Source organism: Bactrocera neohumeralis, chromosome 2 (assembly GCF_024586455.1).
Source record: "Bactrocera neohumeralis isolate Rockhampton chromosome 2, APGP_CSIRO_Bneo_wtdbg2-racon-allhic-juicebox.fasta_v2, whole genome shotgun sequence".
NCBI lineage: Eukaryota > Metazoa > Arthropoda > Insecta > Diptera > Tephritidae > Bactrocera > Bactrocera neohumeralis.
In genome coordinates, this window is record NC_065919.1 from 28,667,239 (window position 1) to 28,692,961 (window position 25,723).

At 35.7% G+C, this 25,723-nt stretch overlaps 1 protein-coding gene across 2 annotated transcripts in view; it reads left to right on the forward strand.

Moving 5' to 3' along the window:
• Nucleotides 1-25,723, forward strand: part of LOC126767909 (TLD domain-containing protein 2) — a 313,504-nt gene that overhangs the window by 16,755 nt on the left and 271,026 nt on the right. The window contains exon 2 of one of the 2 annotated variants that reach the window (XM_050485643.1): nucleotides 23,963-24,782. The exons of the other annotated variant lie outside the window; for it this stretch is intronic. Coding sequence (XP_050341600.1) covers nucleotides 24,385-24,782 — 398 coding nt within the window. The 5' untranslated portion in view covers nucleotides 23,963-24,384. The remainder of the gene's footprint in view (nucleotides 1-23,962; nucleotides 24,783-25,723) is intronic. 2 annotated transcript variants of the gene reach the window in all.

Below are 25,723 nucleotides of genomic sequence, written 5' to 3' on the forward strand. Positions count from 1 at the left end.
TAGATACCATAAATGCAAGCGACTGCTTTTGTGTAAGTGCGTGTGTGTGCTTGTTGGAGTGGAAAATTGCAGCAGGGATTTTATGGCGAAACAATACTTTGCTTGTCTTGACATTGAAGGCATTTGTATTGACATTTACAAGCGCATTTCGGTTTACGCCATTCCTTCCAGCGCTTACCCGCTTATTCTAGGCAACCCCTCGGTAAGTTTTCTAGTTTTTCTGTATGTGTGTGAGTACGCTGTACAGGGTTGTCCCCTATGCGGGCGAAAGCGCATCTCGGCCTTAATGGCGTGTATGTGAGTGAGTGAGTGTTGGCGCACTATAACAATTGTCACACCTCTCGAGGTCATTTGGGTGGTGGTTGGAATAACTGTTGCTGATTGCTATTTACAATTTAAAGCATTTAAGGCATGTCTTGTCGCTTGTCATAGTTTTTTGTGCAGCAGAAAATTAAAAATAACGGCGGAAAACAAATAACGGCGCTTTATTGGAACAGCATCAGCTATTGCTTTTGAAAGACCTTACAAATATTGACTAAGAAAATATTATTCAACTAATCAAAGACTTACGTATGTACAGGTATATGTATATGTATAGAATGTAGATATTGAACTGATTTGTTAGTCATACGCCATGGCGTCCACACGCCAATTGTCTATTGAATCATTTATTGTTGCATTTGATAATCGACTTATAATTGCGGTTATATTATAAGAAAAAAATAAATATTTATTGATGTTTAGTAAAATGTATGTTTTTCCAAGGAATCTAATACAATAAGCGATTTGAGAGACGAACCATTTATGTCAGTATGCTCTCAGAAGTAACGAGAAACTTCCTCCTTCGCAAAGGCATGGGACATAAAGGACATAATGGTCCTTGAATTGTGCAAAGTTAAAAAATCAGATGAAATTCAAAATTGTGATACATGGGAAGTACGATTGAAATGTAGCAGCAATCTTATGAGCCGAATTAGGTTGAAATTGGAGTTCCGGAGATATGTAATTTCCACTAAATATACGATTTTACATTTACGAACTGGCTGTTTTTTGCCAAGGAACATATGTACCAAGTTTCATCAAGATGTCTTCATTTTTACTCAAGTTACAGCTTGCACGTGCGGACGGACAGAGAGGCAGTAACTTTTTCCAATAGCATTTTCTTGACAGATCACGCGCGAGTTGGGTCCAACTATTATGTTATTTTTGTTCAGAATTGCTTGGAATTTCATCTGAACAAAGTTTACAATTCGTTCAAACTTATTACGAAAATAAACGTTCTGCGCTTCGCTCAACTTATGGTTAACATAATCAACCTACTGAGCGTACTATTCCCAACTCCATCTCCCATCTTGAGACCCCGCATTCATTATTGGAAAATAGTCGACCGAATAGACCACGTCCAATATGCAGTAAAGAAAATATAGCAGCCGTAACTGACACGAAGACCGTGGAGAGCCGATTCGGCGTCGTTCGCAGCAACTCGAACTGACATATGGATCATTTTATGTTGAGATCTTAAATAGAAAGTATACAAAATACAACTTGTGCAAGGACTGAAGTAGCGCGACCTTGATCTTGATAAGTTTCAAGAAGATCCGACGCTTTATAGCCAAATTGTTTTCAGTCATGACGTCCATTTCTAGCTCAAAGGGTATGTAAATAAGCAAAATTGTCGCATTTGGATGGAAGGTAACCTAAAGAGATTTAAAAGCTGCAATTTTATCTAGAAAAAACAATGGCTTGGTGTGGTTTGTAACCGTCAATTGTTAGTGTAATCGCGCCATAATAACCGACTATTTGATGCCTGTAATTGAAGCTCGTGATCTCGGCCACATTTGCTTTCAACAAGACGGCGCCACTTCCCACACATCACATCAATCAATTGATTTATTGAGAGAACACTTTGATGGGCATATAATTTGATTTGACAAGATCACGTGATACCATTTGTAATTTTATTCACTCATATGATTGGATATAGCCGCACGTAGTTTCATTACCACATTTTGCTTGTCCGAAATATTTCTTTTAAAATTGAGTTATATGGGTGTATGAGAAAATATCAACTAGAGGATCAGAAAACAATATACATATTACGGATAAAAGGATTTGACTAAGATCCAGACTAATTTTATTCATATTCAGCACTAAACTATATAATAAAAAAAAATTGTCAACTTAAATTCATTAAAACACATTTTGGCCAACATTAACGGCTTAAAGTCCGAATATAGCACTATATCGCGTATATTGTGGCTTGGGGAAGAACTGAACTGATGGGATTAACTTTTGTCATTACTAGAGTATAGACGAGAACATGTTTCGAACATTTTGTTATTCGGCGTGGAGTCTGCTAGAAGCACGGAAATCATTCTAGGAAGTATATGGGAGTAATCTGAAAGTTTGAAATTCGTATATTAGGTTCATTCATTTTGTGCACAAGGGCGCAATGTTTTAGAGAGAGACGTATTGACCCGATTTTATTGATTTTTGATTCAAGACAAGATTCTCTAGGAATTTCAATAAAATGCAAAAGACATGAGACAACGGGTGAAGACGACTTCAACTATGATTTTCCTATAACGCACTGTGAAGAATTTTAAATTTTACATATATATACATATATTGACTTGTTGCCTGGCTTGTTGTCAAAGCACATGCCTTCGATGTATTTAGAAATTATTTATGCGATTATTTTGTCATTCATTTGCCGCATATGTCAGCATGTATTAAATTACTAAGTATTTGTCGCGAATTGCTGTAGGAAACCTTAAAAGTACATAAGCTGTTGGCTGTGTCACGAATTCGTGAATGAATTTGTTAGTTAATGTTTATGGGTACCAAGAGTGTGGTGTATATAATTTACCATTTAAAGTCATAAAAAAAGGTTTAAAAAATTAAAACAAAGACAGGGCATTGCAAAAAAAATTAGCTCTAAATTGAAAGCTTTTTTTAGTTGGAAAATTATGCGACCTTTCTTGAAATTCATCTTTGTTTGTTAAAAATTTCGAAAAGTTGGCAACCCTCTAAGTTGTATGCCCTGCATACCGTTACTATTTTCGATTTAGTATGCACATATTCATGCATGTAATCGCATACCATGTATACTAAGTGTAAATCGATATTTTTTCCGCGCCTAAAAGCATGCAACACTTGTGTCACTCGTCAAAGCGCCCACACACTTATTGTTGTGTAGCTGCACATGTGCGTGCATGTGTTTTTTCGTATTTTTAATTTCCGCGAGTAAATAGTGTTCATGTGTGTGTGCGTTTCATGCTTATTACTCTATCGATAGCAAATTACTTTCTGGTTCAATAGCTCAAGGCATTTGCCGTCCCTACTTGAAGGTCATAGGCGACTTGGTCTAAGCTATTTTTGTTGCAATTTACAGTTACAGGCAGTTACAGGCGACTTGCCGTTGTCACAATAATACTTCAACAATTTCTATTTTTGCATGCTGATGTGTTTTTTATTGCTATTGCTTGCGGTCATCCAATCATTCCTATTAGGACTGGCATAAATCTGCGATTTTCATATTTCGCACTTAGCTTATTCTGCTCATCGCTTCACTCAATCTCGTTTTTATTTACGAAATCTCCTTTGCCATCATTTCATTGCAAACTTCTCTTCTCTACGCTGCCATTTTCCATTTTATCTCCAACCATCAACAAAAACGGTAAATGTGCAAAAACAACTCAGTCCAGAGCTAACATAAAAGTGTGTATTTGATCCTCTCGCTCTGCTTCTACGGTTTTTCACTGTTATGTAATCCCATCTCGTTGCCGTTTTTATGTTGACAGCATATGCTCTTATCATCAGCTCTCGTTCTCTCTTTATTATTATTACGTGCCATTGTTATAAGCGTGTTTGGTGGGAGCGGGATTGCAGTTATGGCTCGTCGCTTGACTTAAATCAGCTTATCTGTTCAGGACAACAGCTTAGTTGATGTGTGGAGCCAACAGAATGACGGAATGCTTTTGCAATAAAATGGTGGAGTGTCATGTTGTAAACGAGCTTTTGTCATTTGAGCGCACGTGGTATTCTTTAAAAGCTGGACTTTTTCTCAGTTTCGCTTTCCGAAACATGCTATGTCATCAACAAAGCTCTGCAACGAGCTCACTCAGATTTAAATTGAAAATTTTATATTTACAATTTTTACCATTTCTTGCGAGAGAGTTACATATAATTCTTTCTGCTTCTTGATCTTGATGTCACTCCAGTAACTTAATTTGTTTCAGATGAATCTCTGTAGACTTCAGTGATTTTGTTTTTTGCGCTGTTTCGTAGCATCAAGTGGATTAACGTCCAGCTCTGTTTCATCTTTCTTACACGTTAAAAATCTCCACCTTTCTCTACTTGCGGCAGCTAATGCCATCAAATACTTAAATATCCGCGAACGCTTTATCAATTTGGAATATATGGATTCGCTCTAATCACATCACTGTTGGGTTCTTGTACGTCCTGCTACGATATTCAACGTTTCCAAGGCGTAAAAGTTCACAAATTTTAGCTGAATATTCCTCTACAATGTCAGAAACAATTTCAGGAGGTGTGTTCCCTCTTTTGATAAGAGATTTCTTCCATCAAGTGTTGAGTTTTGTGGTAGAGAGAACACTTAACTTCTCAGTTACTTAGCTCGTCCAAAGAAGTTATAGTGTCGCCCTATCAAAAAACGATCAGAGTAAGTCCGTGCGACTATCAAACACGATCATTTTGGATTGGTGGTTCGGGTTCACCACCTTCTTAATTATTTTATTGTTTTCGAAGACCCTTCACAGAGCAAACAAGTTCCGGACTTCGGTTAACAAATGCCGTTCACGACCACTTTCGCTCGCTTCCAATTTTTTACCGTAAAACTCAAGAAACATCTTCTACATTCAATAAGTTTTTTCATTCCTTTTTTTAGAATTTTAGTCCAAGATCAAATACTGAAATCCACTTTTTTATCTGACGGAAAGCATCGAGCGGAGGTGTACAATGTGGTTGACTTCACTTTATTTTCTGATTTTCATACTTGCATCGGCGATTTCGAATATGATCATCTCTTGTCTACTAGAGAGTTCAGTTTAAGTTATTTATTTCCATTTTCGACATAAATCAGTAGATTAGAAGATCGTCTTACGAAGACTACAGATACAAATTTTAGTCGACAGTCGCAATGTTTCATTTATGGTTTTAGCATGAGAAACTTTTAAAGTAACTAACTGTTCAAACTGCTTTCATGTTCCCATCCCTTTGACGATTTGGAGACCAAGTCTTTGGTTGTATGCTATGAACTCCAAATGAAGTCGGCCAGAACTGACGATTTTCGTTTCGTTATCTGCTGGATCAAAAAAGGGATATGTGGGCCTGCGTTGGAAAGAAGTGAGAGAGTAGATCACATAAACACGAAAGAGGAAAGCGACGGGCTCGGAATGTTTGCTTGATTTAAATCTTTTAGACTAAATTAGAGAAGAAAAATGAAGACGGCTGATATGAGATAAAAGAAAATTACGTTCAGATTTCCTGCTATTTGCTTCTGTCTGTGAAACTTTTGCAAACAAGTGTCGAAATTACTTTTGGAAATGCTCCTTGCAGAGTGAAGTGACTTGAGTTTCGGCAGTTTGACGCCGCTTTCAGCCTACTATTTACCTTTCTGCGCATCTGTGTGCGAGTGTGTTGCCCTATAAAGCTGCGAGGTAGTAATAAAAATAGAAATTCGTGCATTCGAGTTGAAGTGTGAATGCATTCACCACTCGGCAACTACTTACCAACAACTACTCTGCTTACACGCTTTGGTTTTGGCGGCTTCCTTTGCAACAATTTTCAGTTTTTTTTGTTGTTTTTCATGTTGCTAAGCGGCAGAAGTTTATTTTAATCTTCTCGTGCGCCTATTGTTTGAACTTTGGCAAGCGGTGTTGACTAACAAGTTCTGCTCTTGTGCTGTATGGAGACTGGCTGAAGAATGCATTTGACGCTTTATGAGCAACTTGAGAGTGTGAGCAAGGCAAAGTAACGGGCAAGCGTGTGTATGAATAAATAAAAAGTGTGCTAACTGTTATAAATATACATGTAAAAAGTGCACGAACAGCAAATAATAAAGCGGCACACAGCTATTGGTATGAGTATACCCAGCAGGGAAATGAACTGGATCCCAACGGCTTAGAGCCTGTTATCATAAACGATTCTTACTGCATTTTATTTACTTATATTCTAATCAGAAACCGAAAAAGTTGTATTTACCAGGAGGTATACAATTCCAGAGCCCGTCTCCCTTCGCTTGAAAGCTCGTGTTTTCATCCTTTGAAAGGTGAAGAACCTGAGAGGTTTCAAAGGTATTATTTTGGCGCAACGAAACCTTAGTTAATCCAATAATATTTTATGGGGTTTTGGAGTTTTCGTTTGATGGCTGGCGCTTGGAAAAGCGACGCTCGCTAAGAAGCCTTAATGTGTTCAAAGAACGGTTCTCATTGGCACTACAAAATAAGCCAATAATAGCACTGAATGCCATTCTTCACATAGCTGGAAGGTGCATTGCTGCTATAAGACTTAGAGAAACTGTTCCAGAGTTCACACTGGAAAATACCGAAATTATCTCCTTCTTCACCTGCATCCCTGAAAATTTAGATAACTACGTCATAGAGACTACTCCTCATATCTTGCTCACTTCTCACGTACCGACGAGGGACATGTACATGGGGCTGGAGAAGAGGCGCAGTGCATATTTTTCCGGATGGATCGAAACTCAGCTGGAAGGTTGCAGGTGAAGTTTTTACTTTACTTTATTTTCAGATTGGTTGTTGTTTTTGTAACGGTTATCTAATCCTCGCTTGGGTGATAAGGTTCGCATTGGTTGACATCGAAGTAGTTTAACGGTAGGCCCAAGGAAACGAGCTTCTTCGACGTGGTCGGACCAAAGTAGATGGGTGTTAGATGCGTGGGGTTTGCTGGGAATGCAAAGAGGTGGTTAGATTCATGCGATGACTCTTTGGACATAAATTTGGTATGGGGGGTCAATTTCGGAGTTTGGAGTTTAACCCGCTATTATATCCAAAACGAAGTTGCACAATGGTCACTCTAGATTATAGCGGCAACTCGAGCTTCGTCAGGGTGCCTTGGTATTGCGGAATTGCTGAAAACTGCCAAGCCGATGAGCTCGCAAGATAGGGTTTAGTTACATCTGATTGGGAACGCGATAGGTGTTCGTTATCTTCTTGCGCTTTAATGTCGGACTTCTAGACTTCCCCGAGCCGGCAAACAACTAACTCCTGTGCGACTGCGATATCTTTCTGGCTTTGTGCGAAAGACAAGAGATCCACCGAACTCACTCTCAAAAAGGTTCATCTTGCCGCAATTTGTATGAATATTTTATAAGAGAATAAGTGTCAAAGCTGTATAGAGGAAGGTGAGGTGGAAACATTCAGACACTTTCTCTTTCATATAACGACATCACAGTCATTAATTCAGAAGGAGGAGGAGTTAATACCAACCACCACAATAGCTCAAATACCCGCAGAAAACTATTAACCCCTTTCACGAAGTGGTCCCAATGCGGCCGAAAAGTTCTAGTTGGTAACTAGTTCGTTGTCATTTCGGTGTCATTTAAGCTCACTCATATGTATGTATGTATGTAAGTGTTTATAAATTTCACACACACACGTACACACACACTCATGTGATGAGCGCAAACATGCCAACCGAATAAACTGCTTATGAGAAAGTTGAAACATTAAAAAAGCACGAAAGTTAGAGGACAGACGGGACAATTGTCGCAGGGCGAACAAACGAAATGCGGAAGTTCACGCTTTTGTTAGCGCCAAGGATTTTCATCCTGTCAACGCTCCAATTATGACCGCATTCAGCTTTTATGAGCATGTGTGCGCATAGTTGTTGTTGTTTTGAATGCACTTTCGCTGCCACACGCGCTCAAGCAGCTTCTCCTTCGTCGAGCAAAAACTTTGTTTTCGTTAGTTTTGCTGAAAATTGCCGCCAGTCTTTTGATTGCAGCCACTTTTAACCTGAGTTTTCACAACAAACACACACACACTCACACATACGCGGGGATGTGTTTTCCCTTGTACGGTTGTGTGCGTGAAAGGCCAGCGCAAGAGCCGGATGCACTTGGACCATTTAAGTGCGTCGAGTGCAAAACATAAATCACCTTGCGAGCTTTGTGCGGCTGCTTGTCGGAAATCCTTGAAGTGACACTGAAAAATGTGACAAAATTTTACTATAAATAGGCGGTGACAAAGGAATGAAATGTGTTATGGTGGACGGAAGGCATATTTCTTCTGTACAGATTTATAAATAGCTTTTAATTTGCATTTTAGGATTTGCCAATATAAATCAGTGTGACTCTTTGTTGTTAATGTTTTTGTGTTCACGACTTTTAGTAAGGTTTAAGAGGCAGCTGCTCGATGGTTTTTAGATTCAAAGAATAGCCAAGTAAAAATATATAATCATATAAAGTTAGTGTTATTCTGATCTGAAAAAGCTACAAGTGGTCAATACCTATATTCGTTCGTTTTTTTCAATATTTCATTGTTTATGATGAATGAGTTATTGTGGATTGCTTTCCAAACAGACTACGCCGAGATCTAAACCCGTCAAGAAGAATTTTGGTACCCTGTTCTGATGTAAACCCTTTTCAGTGATAATGTTTTGTATCGACCATATTAAACAGTAGTTAGAAGGGGCAAGATATGGGCTATTAAGCCGGTGTTGCAAAACTTCCCAGCAGTTGTTTTTATACACTTGCAACCTGTTGCTACAGAGTATAATAGTTTTGTTCACCTAACGATTGTACGTATCACCTAGAATTAAGCGAGACAGATATAGGGTTATATATATATAAATGATCAGGATGACCAGAAAGGTGAAAATTTGATGGTTTCTGTCTGCCGTTCGTCCGTGCAAGCAGTGACTTCAGTAAAAACTGAGATATCTTGATGAAAGTTAGTATTTGGAAAAAATGTGCAAGGTTCCGCTCTCCAAAAACACTGTTTAAAACTACTAAAGGTGCAATAAATCAATAACAAAGTACGCCTGAAACATTATATTCAATGATGATTTCGGCTGATTTTTGATGAATTCACGCATAGTTTCGATAGAATTTGCGGTGACCACGGATTTTGATTGGCCCACATGTGGATTTTGTTGCCCAAAAAATTAGGTGACATCTGAATTTAAACTGCGCGCGTCGAAGAATTTGGAGAATTATTTTTTTCTTTAGGTGGTAGTACTGTCAGTCACATTTATGTCAAATTTCATGTCAAAATATTCATTAGTGTTTGAGATACGTGTCGTTTTGTGAGCTGCTAAAAGTGAGTTTTTCGTTTTTTGCGATGTCGAAATTTGTTGAGCAAAGAGTTTGCATTAAATTTTGTTTACGGAATCAATTTTCTGCTGCGGATACATTGAGAATGGAGCAGAAAGCCTTTGGTGATGAGGCTAGGTCTAAACAAAAATGTTTACAAGTGGTATAGTGAGTTCCAAGCCGGCCGTGAACGTGTCGAAGACGAAGAGCGTCCAGGGCGACCATCAACCTCAACCGACGAAGCTCACGTTCAGCAAATCAAAGATTTAGTGTTGAAAAACCGTCGATTAACAATTAGAGACCTTACTGATGAAGTTGGCATATCGAAAGGCTCAGCCAATACCATTTTGAAGGATGTTTTGGGCCTCAAGCGCGTCAAATCTCGACTGGTACCGAAAACATTGAATTTTTGGAAAAAAGGCGTCGCGTTGAAGTGTGTGAAACGATGCTTTCCGACTACCAGGGTGTCATGAAACGCATTATAACTGGCGATGAGACTTGGATCTATGCTTACGACCCCGAAACAACCGATCAATCGAGAGAATATCGTGCCAAATGAGAGCCGAGATCAAAAAAATCGCGCCGAAGTCGCTCAAAAATCAAGGTCATGTTGACTGTTTTCTTTGATTATCGTGGTATTGTGCATTAAGAATTCCTTCCAACCGGTCAAACAGTCAACAAGGAATATTATTTGAACGTTATGCGTCGTTTACGTAACGTTATCCGCCTAAAAAGGCCGGAATTGTGGAAAGACAATTCTTGGTTTTTACACCACGATAATGCACCATCCCATACTGCCCTCGTAATTCGTGATCATTTCGCCAAAAACTCAACCCATATCGTTCCGCAACCACCGTATTCACCTGATCTGGCGCCGTGCGACTTCTGGCTGTTCACCAAGCTCAAAAGACCGCTCCGGGGACACCGTTTTTATACGATAGAGGAGATTCAAGCCGCAGCGAAGACGGAACTGAAGGTCATCCCGGAAAGTGACTACAACCAGTGTTTCGAAGATTGGAAAATCCGTTGGCATAAGTGTATTGCATCGGGAGGGGATGAAATTGATTTGGAAGAATAAATAAAGAATTTTCAAAATAAATACAATGTCATTTTTTGGGCACAGTCACGACCACTTTGAAAACGTTGAAACCACTCGTGCACTCTGCTTCGGGATAGGCAATCATCGCCATAAACATGTTTCATCAATTGAAACGTTTCGATAAAAGTTTTACCAATTTTAAAACAAAATTTAATGTTGGCTCTTTTTCGAAGCTCATTTTCGCACCGATAATATAAACATACTGACACTTAAAAAACGCAATAACTTCACTTCCAATAAATGAAATGTCATGAAATTCTCACTGGACAATCGATATAGATAGCAGATTCTAACGCTCCAGTAGACATATAGATGGCGCCACCAGGGGCGCTAGATTCAAAAAGTCCTGTTTACTTTTTTTATTTTTCATTACCAGGGGCAATCCGATGCTTGGCTTCAATTCATAGGACTGTTAAAAACTATTAAAAGCGCGATAAATCAATAATTGAATACGCCAGAGATATAAAATTTTACATGGGAGATGATATGAGAGAACTTTCTGGGAGCAGGGGTAAAAATTTGGATGATGGGAGTGGCACCGAACTATTCGACCAAATTTGGTACGTGATATTATTCTCACATTCTTATGTCACAGTTCGAAAATGAGCGAAAGTGAACTACAACCACGCCTACTTCTCATATAGCACAATTTTAAATTAATTTGGTTCTTCTACTTTCCAGTACAGTTTCATGTGAGGTACCTTGATGAATCTCAGGGTAGGTTTTTAGCATGTGGAATGTGTTATGGAATGTTGATAGTATCTGTTACTGGGAAAATGGATAAAATCGGGTCAATACTATCCCAGACTCTCATTTTTTCCTGAAGGAATTTCTCGGACTTTGTTTCTTGCAAGTTGCAAGAGTATAAAATGTTGGGTTACACCCGAACTTGGTCCTTCTTTACTTGTTACTATTTGAATCATTCCAAAAATCAACTGGGCTGAGTTTCGATGGGTATAAAGTAATTTTTCGACTCATAAATATATTCTGTTATTTATCGAAACTAACACACCCAATTCAGCGAGTTTTTGCGTGTTCAAACCATCCTTCAAAAATCTGTCTTGTTGCTGTTGCAGATTAAAAATAGTAACGAAGCAATTCTGATGAGGATTTTTTAATTTTTGAAATCTCATTTAATTTTAAACGGCGATTGGATTCCTTATAATTGCGATATCTCTTAGGACTCAGTTTTTTTGTCTAGGTCTAGTTTCACAAAAAAATTTCCACCCTTTGAGTGAGTTGAGTTGAGCTATGTAGTCTTGTTATTCTTCATAGTTTATCTTCTACTCCAATTGGTGTCTCCATGTATTTTACTTTAAAGAATCGACTTTTTTGTCATGCCTGGCGTAAGATCTTTAAGTGTTCCTTTAAAAATTTCGATTTATATGTGTATATTTATCAATCTCTGGATTTCAAGTGGCTACATATATGAACTTTAAGCCTTTCTATCTGAAATGAATAATGGATTAAGTGAGTGTTGTGTCGTTGGTAAATTTTTATGTTCTTAATTGCATTACGAGCATTAGCTGTGGCGGTTCCAACCATATTGTGACAAGAAGATAGAACGTGAGTGGTTTCTTGGCTCGAATCCATATTTGTAAGTATTTAAATAGACAAAATCAGAAAAATCTGGCTAAATCCAAAATATTGAAAATAATTATTTTATAGATAGATGGTTTTATATATAGATAGTTTGTGTATCTACATAAGTGATGTAAGAGCCGTTACTTACTTATATGCCACTCAAAATCAATGTTTGCCCACCCACTACCGCCAGAATTTAATACAATTTTAAAGTATTTCCAAAGTATACTCGATATAATTTTTCAGTTTATGTGCCAAATGGAAAGTTCACCCACGCATGCATAATAAATCTATTTATATTTGCACTCACACACAGATACATATACGTGCGGTTGTTTGACGAATAGCAATATTTGCAGGCACGACCCACGCAGCATCAAACAACGCCCGCCATTCTTCCCAAAATATGCTGAATGCATTAATATCTAAAGTCGTCTTATTGTTGTCGTTGTTGTTGAAACTTTCAGTTTTTCTTACGCATCATTCAATCGATTTAGTTTCCTTGCTTCCATTCGAAGCTTCTGCTCATTTTTCGCCAGCTTTTAATTCAACGCTTTCAGCTAAATTCTTAAAAAACAATAATTGACGGGTTTTGTAAGAAAAATGTTGTGTTCGGTATAAAATGTATGTCTGTGTGTCTGAAAATTATGGACTTTGCTCGCAAAATATATTTAAGCCATTTATATTTAAGTGAGTGACAACTTTTCCAACATCGCATTTATTTTATTAGCTGTGTGATTACGCTAACCCACTCGTGGGGATACAGTGACCAGCAAATAAATTGCAAGTTGGTAATGATGTTTTAAATTATATGGATGTGTGTATCGTATAGGGTATATATAGTATATATATAAGTTAAAACAGTACTAAACAAATCAAAAAAAGATAGGGTTTCCAAAAAATTCCTAAACAACTGCAATTTTATTGCTCGCAATTGTAGCTCAAAGTATGTGCAAATAATATATTTTGGCGATTGCACTTAAGTGTTATACATATTTAATATCTCTCATATGCTTTGTGCCTTTTATATAACTTTTTATTGTCGCGCAAGCATGCATGATTTATTGCGGAAAATTTCTAGTACAAAAAGTTGCTCATACGCAGTGGCGACCATGTTTGCTTAAATTCGCTGCTGCCAAAGCACTGAGTGTGCATGGTATACATGTTTGTATATTTGCACAAAGCCAAAAGTTAAGTATACAATTTACATGAAATGCCAATTTAGCATAAAATTAATCCTCAGTCTGCCCTAGAGAGTTTTCAACGGTATTTAAATAGTTTAGGATTATTTTTAGTAGCTTAACATTAGAAAATATTTTTTAATAGTGGCATGCAGTGCAGTGGTTAAGAGACTAAATTTGTAATTGAGCGTAATAAAAGTTCGAAATCCGAACAAAGTAAAAAGCTTCTACTTCTAGGGAAAAGGGAGTGTGGTAATGTTGTAGGAGTCAGCACAGGGCAGCTACTCTTAAGATCCCACCTTCAGAAAAATCGGATGAATGCAGAGCATGCAGGAATATTTTGTGCTCCTCCTTTTTTAATCAACCAACCAACCAAATCTAGGCAAGAAACATTTAACCAGTAGAAATATTCAGTTGATGACAATTTATTGCAGTTTTACTGGATTATATCTTCTTTTTTATTGGCGTAGACACGGCTTACGCGGTTATAGTCGAGTTTACAATAGTCCGCAAGTCTTTATTCCTTTTCGCTGCTTGGCGCCAATTGGAAATTTCAAGCGAAGCCAGATTCTTCTCCACTCTTCCTTAGCTTCCCCCGTCGGGTACTGCGTCGAATACTCTCAGAGCAGGGGTCTTTTCATCCATTCGGACGACATGTCCTAGATAGCGTAGCCGTTGTCTCTTGATTCGCTGAACTATGTCTACGTTTATAAAGGCAGCTCTTTTTCGTGCTGTAAAAACCAACTTTGAAATCGACGAAGAAATGGCGTATGTCGTTAATTTTTTACGGATTTTCCAAGATTTTCGCATAGTGAATATCTGGTGAATTGTTGATTTTCGAGGCCACACTAATAATCAGAGAACTGGATTGCAAGTCGAGTAGAAAATCGTTCGACTGTCTGTTGTGATTGCAGCTTCTCGAGGTCGAACCTTCCTTGTATTTGTTGGCGTGCGGTTTTTGCTGCACAGAGACGGGTGCGTATCTTGGCTGCAACAAGATAGAGGTCCGAGTCGATGTTAGGACCTCGGAGCGTACGCACGTCTAGAACACTGGAGACGTGTCTTCCGTCTGTCACAACATGATCGATCTGGTTGGTGGCTTTTCGATCCGGAGACAGCCAGGTAGCTTGATGTATTTTCTTGTGCTGGAATCTAGTACCACAGATAACCATATTTCGGGCCCCGGCGAAGTCAATCAGCCCCAACCCATTTGGAGATGTTTCGTCGTGGAGGCTGAATTTACCGACCGCAGTGCCAAAAATACCTTCTTTGCCCACCCTGGCGTTAAAGTCGCCAAGCACGATTTTGACATCGTGGCGGAGCCAGCGCTCATAGGTATTATCCAAGCGCTCATAGAAGGCATCTTTGGTCACATCGTCCTTCTCGTCCGTCGAGGCGTGGGCGCAAATCAGCGATATGTTGAAGAACCTCGCTTTGATGCGGATTGTGGCAGTACTCGGCGACGGAGTCTCTCTCCCATCACGACCTACTCCGTCCTTGTTCCATCCATCGCACTTCTTAAACGGCGGTGATGTCTGCCTTTATTTTCAAGAGGAAATCAACCAGCTGGGCAGCGGCACCTACCCAATTAAGAGACCGGACATTCCAGGTGCATGCCTACAAATCGTAATCCTTACTTCGTTTGCCATGGTCGTCATCAAAAGGCGGGTCGGCGGCGGTGAATGTCGATCAGAGAACTTTCCTGACTTGCGTGAACTTGTACACATGGCTACATCCTCCTAGTATACTAGAGTTTATAAATTTCCTTTTAATGAGGCCAAATATGTAGCTCTCTTGTCTAAAATAGTATATGTGCAGGGAACAACAAAACGGAGATTTCAATTCGATACAAGAGAGTATGCGGATATATTTTAAGTGCAAACAAGTTTTATTTCGTAGATTTTCGATCACTATTACTCGCTAGTTACTAGCGCTTGTTGAACTGAAGGCAGCTACTATTGAGAAGATGTGCCAGTCTCATTTCGCCTTTCAAATATAAGTCACATTGGTAATTATCGAAAGCCATGCTCTCTTACGCAAACAAAACCCAAAATACCCCGTTGATTTCTATAAAAGAACGCAGACTTGCCAATAGAAAAACTAACTTTTTTTGTCCTTTAAAGAGCACAATGTAGTTTACACATTCTTAAACAGTATGATTGAAGCTTTTATGAGTTACAAAAAAGTTTATCATGCGATGTGAAAAGCAGCCATTGAATCATAGAAAATTGCGCCTTTACAATGTGTCCAAATCACAAAACAATTTCGAACATTGTAGCACATTATATGAAATTCCGCATTCAAGAGAAACTGTTATTGCACGTACTATATATATGTTTATATATTATATGTGTATATGTGTGCAACATTTTCCCAGTGCAGCTTGGCACGTTTGGGTTTGGCGCTTATGCAATATTTTACATTTTATATAATGTGCCGATGAATGGGTATCATTTTGTTTTGGTTTATTCATTTTCAATTCTTCTCTTTACATATTTCACTTCCCCCTCGTCCCCATGAGCTCGTAATCAAAACAAATTGCTCAGCGATGCACAAATCAACAACACGCATGAGAGCGCGCAATGAGTTGAAACAAAAGAGGGCCAACTCAGAAATGTGGCAACAAAATGGCTGCGCAAATATCCGGCAACCTGGTGTGATTGTATACAATTGTATAAATACATATAAATACATATTTGCTTGAATAAATAAATATGTATTTTTATTTCGTGACGCTTTTGGTTTTACTTTTAGTTTGGTCTCTGTTTGAGGGGCATGTTACAAAGTAAAAAATAAATTTTGGGGTAAAGGAAACTTTCAATGAAAATTTAAAGACCAGAAAAATATGAATAAACATTAAATTCTACTCTCGAGTTAGGGCAAAACGAAAAGAAAATTGTAACAAATTGACAGAAAGGTTATTAAATTTAGATGGAATGGGTGGATTAGGTTCAAGGTCGCTTTTACAAGGGGCACACCGTCGACAAATCTTGATTTTTGGCAATTAAAAAAATTCTTATCGATTGTTTTGAAATTTTCAGGGTATATTTATACGTGTTCCACGCTTACACGATGAAATTTTTAAAATAACACAAAAAATTTTTTTGAGATTTCCGACGATGCTAAAAGATAGGTCCTTTACTGCTGAATAGATTCCATGGATGAAGTCCAAAAGTAAAAAACTCTCGTTAAACTAGAAGTTTTTCTCTATGCAATTCAAACTCGATCAAAATGAAATCAGAAATTGACAAAATGGCGTCGATTTTAAAAGTTGAACTTTTACTCAAATATTGGTCAGATCGGATCAAAAGCCAGATATGTCATTGTACAAGTATATAGAGTTATATAAGAACAAAAGAACAACAAAAATTTCATCATGATTCGATCATTATTTTGTCTTTGAGTTATCACTTTAGCAAATTCGATTAATGCTGCTTGGGGAAAACAGATAAACTGGCGGAGCTGAGTGAACTGGGCGGCTACCCTTTAACTGGCTGGACTATTTGAGATATGGCTTTGAACTTTTAGTATTTTTAGAATGTCTTTACAGGCATATTATATAGTATATTAAAACCAGAAAAAACTATAAAGAAGCTAATATACCCTTCACAGTTGCATTTCTTTTAGAAACTATGTGTCCAGTTTGTTTGCAAGCTATATGCTATAGTAATTCGATCTTTAACAATTTCTTCCGGTATTACATTATTTCTATAAACAATAACTCATACCGAATTTCGTGAAGATATATCGTCAAATGAGGAAGTTTCCCATGCAAGCATTTGATTCCGATCGTTCAGTTTGCATGGCAGCTACATATATGCTATAGTTAACCGATCTGAACAATTTCTTCGGAGATTACATTGTTGCCTTAGAAAATAATCTATACCAAATTTCGTGCATATATCTTGTCAAATGCAAAAGTTTTCCATAACAGCACTAGATTCCGATCGTTCAGTTTGTATAGCAGCTATATGTTATTGTGTTCTGATATTGGCAGTTCCAACAAATGAGCAGCTTCCTGAAGAGAGAATGACGTTTGCAAAATTTCAAAACTATATCTTAAAAAGTGAGAGACTACTTCGTATATATACAGACAGACCGACAGACGGACAGACGGACATGGCTAAATCGACTCAGAAACATGCTGATCATTTTTATATATACCTTATAGGGTCTCCGACGCTTCCTTCTGGGTGTTACCAACTTCGTTTAATATACCCTATTCAGGGTATAAAAAAAGATTTGTGTGATCATAAGCAACTTATTTCAATAAAAAGCCGATTTTTAGTCTGATATGTGTTTCTGAAAACATTCATTTAATATAAAAAACATATCATAAGACAGCAAAGATTCTCTCTGATCTGTTTAGTTTCTTGTTATCAGTCTCTTTTATGTTTACATTCTTGAAAGAGTTTTTGGCTCAAAGAAAGATACGATATACGATATCTTAAGGGTGGGCTTTTCAATAAGAAAGACAAAATTAATAATTTAACGATATGGTCAAGAATTTAGCTTTACTATATGTACAAGAGTTTGCCATTACGTTTTAAAAATGTTTTCGGGTAAGCGACGGCTGCGGCTGCCTGGAATAAATTTTAGCCGAGGGTCTCAATTTTCGACCACTTTTTACAGCAATTAGGGCTATATGCCAGCAACGCGCCGAAGACATAGACAAGCGGCTTCCATAAATAAGGTCAAGGGGTGTTGAATCGAACGATCTTGGAGGCCACGCATTACGCTTGCTTCAATAAATTGATTGCTTCGTTGGCTGCTTATATACTCTAACAATATAGAAGGTATTTTTGAAGAAATTGAACTAATGATTCTCTCTGCCCGTAAAGCATACCAAACAGAGACTTTTTATTTAACGAGGTCTTAACAATGGCTTATGGATTATCATCATTCCAAATGCGACAATTTTGTTTATTAATAACTCGTTTAACCAAAAGTGAGCTTAATCGTTCATCAAAGTGTGTATAAATCAAGTAACAGCTGCCAGAAAGACCAAATCCGAAAAAAATACTGCCAAATGACTAATCGACATATCGATTTTCAAATTCTAAAAATAAGTACATAGAGTCTATAATCTGAAGTCTGAGTCCAGTATAGTAAACTGGAGATTGCCTATGACAAATATAGTTTCAATTCGAAACTGTTAATCCATTATCAGACATATTTAGTTTCAAAGTTTCACACGGTCCAAGGTTTCCGTCAATATTAACGTATCGCACCAAGTGCTTTTTCGAAATACAAGAGGCAACAGAAATGCTCACTTTTGTCCATAAAGTCGGTTTATAGGTAATACCGGTTAAATCACTACTTATTTTGCCTTGTAGGCGTCAAAATCCGAAATTTGGAAGTTCTCAAGAATCTTTAAAAATTTCTTAAAGGGGTAAAAAGTCTAACCCCAAGCTTCAGGAATAGGAGAAATGGTGGACATTTACGGACTCAGACAAATACCAAACACAGGATGAGCATTACATAATTTCTCGCCAACTCCAACATCTCGATCTAAAGCTTTCCCGCAGCTTTTGATTTCCGAATTTTTGTATTTTTCCAATTTCAGAAGCCTTTGCTGCATGAGAAAAACTTACTTGAGAAAGTTACGACTTCACTTGCTTCAACTTGGCGCTAATTAAAGAACTGCAAAAGACTGACGTGCCATTACGCTTTTAGCCAAATTATTTCCCGCTATTGACGCACTTATCAAGATGTTGCAGTAAAGAACTAAATGAAATTGAAAGCTTACGCTATAATTTGATATTAAGTGAAACTTTTGCGCGCTTTTTTGACTTTCACAAAGTCCGCAAAATTTGTTGCAACCAAAATTGCACATACACACTCATTTATGCCGCAAAAGGAAATTCCATTAAAATTATGAAGTGAGCGCGCAAGTAACGGTAGTACATCTGCCAATGGCCCTAGAGTGTGCCAAAGTGCGCTGAGCAGAATGAGCACTAAGTTTCTGGCAAATACAGCGTGCCAAGCTGCACTCGACTGTCAATGCCAGTGCTTCACTGCGTGCTCGTGGGGCTTGGCAGCACATGTTTCACAATTCGCGTTCGTTGCATGCATTGTTCACGTCTTCGCGTCTGCCACTGCTTACCGTTGCTTGCTTGCTTCATCTCCAAGTAGACTATTACACATTAGCGACTGAAAGTTTGCTGTGCTTATGTTAACTCGAGTTTTAGGTGGAAGCGCTTAACTAGTTTGATGTGGAGGTTACTCATACGCCACACATGTCACGTCAAACAAACCGTGTTCATAATTGCCGCACAAATGCAACATTACTAAGAATATTAAGCACTTGCTGTTAGCAGCGCATAAGATAAAGTGTGCTCTAATTAAATATATTGCTTTTGTGCAAAATGGAGGGTATTATAGCTTCGGTGCAACCGAAGTTAACGTTTTATCTTGGTTTGGAAAGTTAACTAATAAATAATCTTCTTATAAAAATAATCAAAATAATAAACATTTCCTTTTTTCTCTTTGCAGGTTCGTTGCCGAGCGTAATCTTGTATTTCTAAAGTGTCTTAAATTAATTACTTAATATACATACACAACCATAAACAAGGCAACAACAACACACATACTCATACATTTAGTCACATCATAACTCCTGGAAAAGGCAACAAAGCTGAATAAATCATTTGCTCACATACATGCATACACACATGATATAGCGCTAGTGGAAACTGTAAAAGAATTCAAAAGTACTAACACATATGCTTATTGCTTTACAGCTGATAACGTAACTCTACATACATACACTGGAATTAGTAAAATTAGTGAACACATAAGAATTGAATGACGAAAAGGGCGTGTACATATAGTTAAACAAAAGCTTACATAAATATATATATACATATACATAGATATATGTATATAATGTGAAAGAATACTTATTGTATATACTTAAATTAATAGTTGAAATCTGTTAGTCTGCTCTCAATGTGCCTAACCTCGATATTTGCAAGCCATGCTGGATCCATCCATCCTAAATAGCAACTTTGCTCCGCTAGCCAACACCCCTAGATGTGTTATGTGATTTCCTTGTATGTACATATGTATGTGAAATGCGGATTGGAAATGCCTGCATGCAGCCGAATCGGTGCTAGAAGCCTCAGCTGTCAAGAAAATGTGCGTCTTCTCAAAACCTAGTATCTTTCCATTACTTATGCTTATATCCTTTCGTCTATTTCATATATTTCGATATTTCATATTGTGTACTTTTAAGAGAATTTACTTGTATGGTATATATGTAAGTGGAATGTATGTATGTATTGTAATAATTATTATATTTGTATATGTATGCTTCAAGCTTTTCGATAATTAATTAACTTTGATTTAAAAGTGGCTTAAACAAAAGAAACAATTTTGAATAATTTTCATGGAACGAATTCAAGCATTTCCTAAAAATTAATTTAATTAATTAAGCAAAAACAAAAATTAAATTAAATACTTATGCAATATGCCTTGGTTTTTAAACTTCACTTTAGTTTTTAAAGTTATTTTTATTCTTTAAACTGTTTCAATAATAAAATTATACCACAAAAAATATAAATTTTTTAAAAAACAAAACGAAACTTTTTATTTTTTTTGTTTTCTATGTAACTAACTTTTAAAAAACCAAAAATAATATTTTAATATAATTATCAAAAATAATTTAGATTAATAATTATTAGTCAATTGTACACAATTATTCATTAAATACAAAAATAAAATTAATTATTTAACTAACTTTGAAAAAATTTAATAATTAATTTATAAAAAATAATTATGAGTGATATTTTAAATATTTAAATAAAAAGCATTAATTACTAGTGTTAAATATATAGTTAAACTTTAATTTTATGGTAATTGAATAAATTTAATTAAATTAAATTATAATAATTAATTATTAATAATATTTTAATAATTCAAACTAATTATTATTAATAAATTATGTACCAATAGTTTTAATAAAATATTTGATTAAATAAATAAATTAATTAATATTAGATAATTAAATACAATTTAGATGACTAAATAATAATAATAGAATTCAATTAAATAAATTCAATGACGTAAGCTTAATTATTTAATTAAGTGAATAAAATCAAATAAATTAATTAAATAATTACAAAAGATTTTTTTATTTGGTAAAATAGCATTTTTTTAATTAAACAGAACTACTTATGTAGTTAAATAAATTAATTTGTTAATTAATTATTTAGTTAAAACAATAAATAATTCAATTTTTAAGTTTAAATAATTAGACTATATTAACTAATTATCAATAAAAAATTAAATTAATAATTATTGAATTCCTACTTAGTTGAGAATTAATTTAAATTAATCATTTGGTTAACTACAAATATAAAATTAATTATTTTACCAATTTTTAAAAAAATTAAATAATTAAATTATAAAAAATAAACATGAGTGGTACTTATTTGAATTAGTAAGTAATAATCAATTGTGTGAAATAAATTGTTAAAATTAAGTTTTTATTTATATAAATAAACTTGACGAAATTTTAATAATTAATTATCAATAACATTTTAATAATTCAATTAAATTGATAATGTCAAATTATTTTGAATTAAATACTTCGTAAATAAAAATAAATTAATTAAATAAAATTTATTACCAAACTAACTAATGAAATAATTAAATAGCTAAATTATAATATTATAACTCAATTAATTAACGTCAATGCAATAAACTTAATTATTTAAATAAATTAAATTTAAACTAAATAAAATTTTAAAATTAATTTTTAAATTAAATATTTACATAAAATTAATTATTTAGTACTTTCTTAAATCTAATAGAGCTAGAATAGTTATTTAATTAAATAAATAAGTTTGTTAATTAATTACAATTTATGATTAAACCTAATTAAAATAAGTAAAATTCAATTAATTGCATATGTATATATGTATTAATTGTAACTAATTTGAATGATAAATGCTATATTTCATAATTATTTGTGATTTATTAAAGTAATTAATTGAATTAATCACTTCGAATATTCATTTAAAAATTATTATAATTTTTGATGTGTTTATTAATATTTATATATGGTAATTATAAGTATATATTGAAATTAGTGAATAAAATAAATTAGACTTTATTCATTCATTTTCCAATTTCTCTAAATTTTTTGAATGTTTTCCAATCTAATCTTCTTTTATCCAATCCTTTCTGCTTCTTCGATAATATTTTATTGAAAGTAAGGTAATTAAGATTACTAATAGTTTCTCAAAAATAAATTTAAGTACATTTTGGTTCATCGAAATCGTGTTAGAGGTTTCTACGAAATTTATATTCAGGGGTGTTGTGGACTTTAAGACAAATTTGCTTGCTAATCAGAATGCCAAACCAATTGTGATTTTCATTAGTGACACAGAATTTGATTGGATTCGTCTTTTCGAGCATAACAAAACCAATTTTCGGATCAGATGTTTGCTAATGCAAATGAGTAAATGTGGGCACAACTCTATTAAAAACTTACAATGAGTTCCCCAATTTTTATAATTTATTTTATTGAATGAAGAAAGCAACGAAAAGATAAAAAGAAATATTTGCCACATTTATATCTTTTGATATATTTGCCGGTCCATCTTCCTTGGCGCTCTCTTGTCCCCATGAGCAGTACGGCGGTGAGAGTCCAACCATGCCTATGTACGCAGCACCCAAGACCGATAGAATTTCTGTTTCGAACACCTAACCAATAATATCTGAGTTTATGACATCTATGTACTACGTATACATTTTTTATGAGTTTAAATTCGGATTCCAAAAACTGTCAGATTCTACAACACCCCTGATTATGCAGCTTTTATTACACAGTTTGCAACATGACTTTGAACGGTATTCCGCACCTAATGAAACCCCCAATTGATTACCTCTCATTATAGCCTTTTCGCACAGTCCAAGCTGTTGTACTTTCTTATTTTCTTCATGTTGTATTTTTTCCGATGATTAAAATTCGTCAACTGGTTGTTGTTTTATCAATGCACACAGCCAAATTTACAGTGTGGACAACAACCCACAGAGTTGCATTGCAATTTCTACTCGATTTCAATTCGATTAACAATAAATGTATTAAATAAGATTTTTTTTGTGTGCTAAATCGATCTAAATTAGCGCTTTAATCGAGCAAAGGCCGGTTAATTAATCAATTAACTCCTGTGCAAAAAGGCTATCAGTTTATTTGCTTCTCCACTGAATCTCCTAAAGTCATTGCATAAGATATATTTTTCGTTTTTTTGGTAACAATAGACTCAAAAGATAACTCGATGAAGCCGCTCTCTTTGAAAATAGTACTTGAATAACGCTTACTTCAAGTGGAAAGTGGAATATTGACTACTAATTGCACTTTTATTTATTTTTACCTTTAAAAACACTATTTAACTTATATGTACATGTTATATATATAATTAACGATAATAAAATTCTGATTTTTAATAATATTTTTTCATATAAAATTCGTTGAAATTCTTCAAATAAAAAGACAAAAAATATGCTTGTATATTTTATGCCTATTTGATATATGTACATAAGACTAGAAAATGCTATTTTACTCCAAAAAACTAAGCACTTCAATTCCCATTCCACAGAAACACTATACTCTTACTCAAAATACTAATAAATATTTAATTTTTTTACTCTCTCTAATTCAATTTGCATCTAAAATATTTTATCTCTTTTACTCTTTTCCTCCTTTTTGCTCCATTTGCTCTTCCCAAACTAAATAATTTTCAACTTTTTCCAAATTCTTAATTGATTTAATTTAAATTGAATGTGCATCAGAATGTGATTTGTTTTAGAAATGCAAAAAAAAATAGAAAATATTTAAATACCACAAATAAATCGCAGTAGAGACCGCCACAGATGCTTGAATGTGCAACCACTTTTATTTGCTACGACTTTTTACTGCTTCAACATGACCTAAAATTTGATAAAATATGCGTGCAAATTGAGTTTTCATTATGAACTTTATGCTACACAAATAAATAATCGACAAATAAACGCAAATACCGTTATTTACGCATTGCATTTTGCGTATTTCGCATTCAATACAAATAATCAACTAGAAGTTAATTTAACACTCAACCGAAATAATAAATAAACATACCCTGTAATAATTGATTTCTTCTAAAAATTTAACGAATTTCCTCAAATCACCAAAAAATTATCACTTACACACACGAACTACCAACAACGACCACAAAATGTCCCGTGAAAACTCGCCACGCCACAGCATACGGCGGCGTCATAATCAACATCTGCAACAACAACAGCAACAGCAGCAGCAACTGCCACATAGTTTACAGCAAATAGCAACCACACAGCAGCAGCCGCCCATAATGGAGCATGTGGAGCAACAACAACAAGTGGCGCATGCCGTTAGCGCTGCTGGCGCGGGCGCAGCGGTCAGTGGCAGCGGTGGCGGTGCTGGCGGCGCCGCACCCATGTCCAGCTCCACCTCGAACATCAGCACCGCCATCGATGAGGGCAATGGCAACGGTGAGCATGCCACGTTGCCGCCACTCACCGGACCCGGCCCGAGTAGGCAGCGCTCGCTGCGCGACCGCCTCAAAGACGGCATCACTGGCAGCTTCTCATGGCAGTAAGTTGGCTTTCGAGTTACTCGTTTTCTTTCGTACTCTTTCACATGAATTTTCTTTGCACAAATTTATTTGGTATTTTTTCTTCCTTGAGTTATTTATGTAGCATTTAATTAACTGTTAGCTCCTGAAATGTTAATTTCGTTCAGGCGTGCTTTTGGGTATTTTATTTTAATTAGCGTAATAATTTGTAATTGATTTTGAATATTAGAAACAGTAGACAACAAAATTTTGAGTCTTGAAGTAATAGATTTCCTGTTTGTTTGTTTAGAAAACGATCTTCAAAACTATTTTGTAACTAATAAAAATATATTGTTGGTAATACAAGCAAACCACTTAAGGAAAGATGTGAAAGTTGCAGTTTTTTGGTTAGCTGTATTGATAAAAGAACCGTTATATTTGGTATATTTGTATCGTACTTACAAAGATCCACTGTTGTTGAAATCTTGATTTTCTTGGCTAAGTTCTCAAAACATCTTTGAAATATCATTTTGAAAAATCGTATCCCAAACGGATTCGTTAAATATTGTTCTCAACGTGGAGATTGTGTCACTGACTTTCGAGTAAAGTGGGATTGAGGCACATAATTTATTTGGCTTTGACAGCTATTTGTTAGAGACACTAAAAGGTAGTCCAAAACTGTTCTAGTGGAATAACTCCTTCCTTTTTCTCGAAAATTCGTAACGTCGACTCGTCTGAGATCTCGTTTGGTATCGAACGGCTGGGCGTTCCTTCCCGATTCTGACGTAGCTTTTGATATCACTCAATTTCAGTTTACACAGCCGTATTAGTTCTGCAGGGATACCAAATTCAGACATAGTGGCATAAAGGCAGGCCCTTTTCGTGCTGTCAAAAGCAGCTTTGAAATCGAAGAGGAAGTTCACGGTTTTTCCAAGCTCTGGTCAGTTGTTGATTTTCCAGGCCTGACGCCACACTGATAATA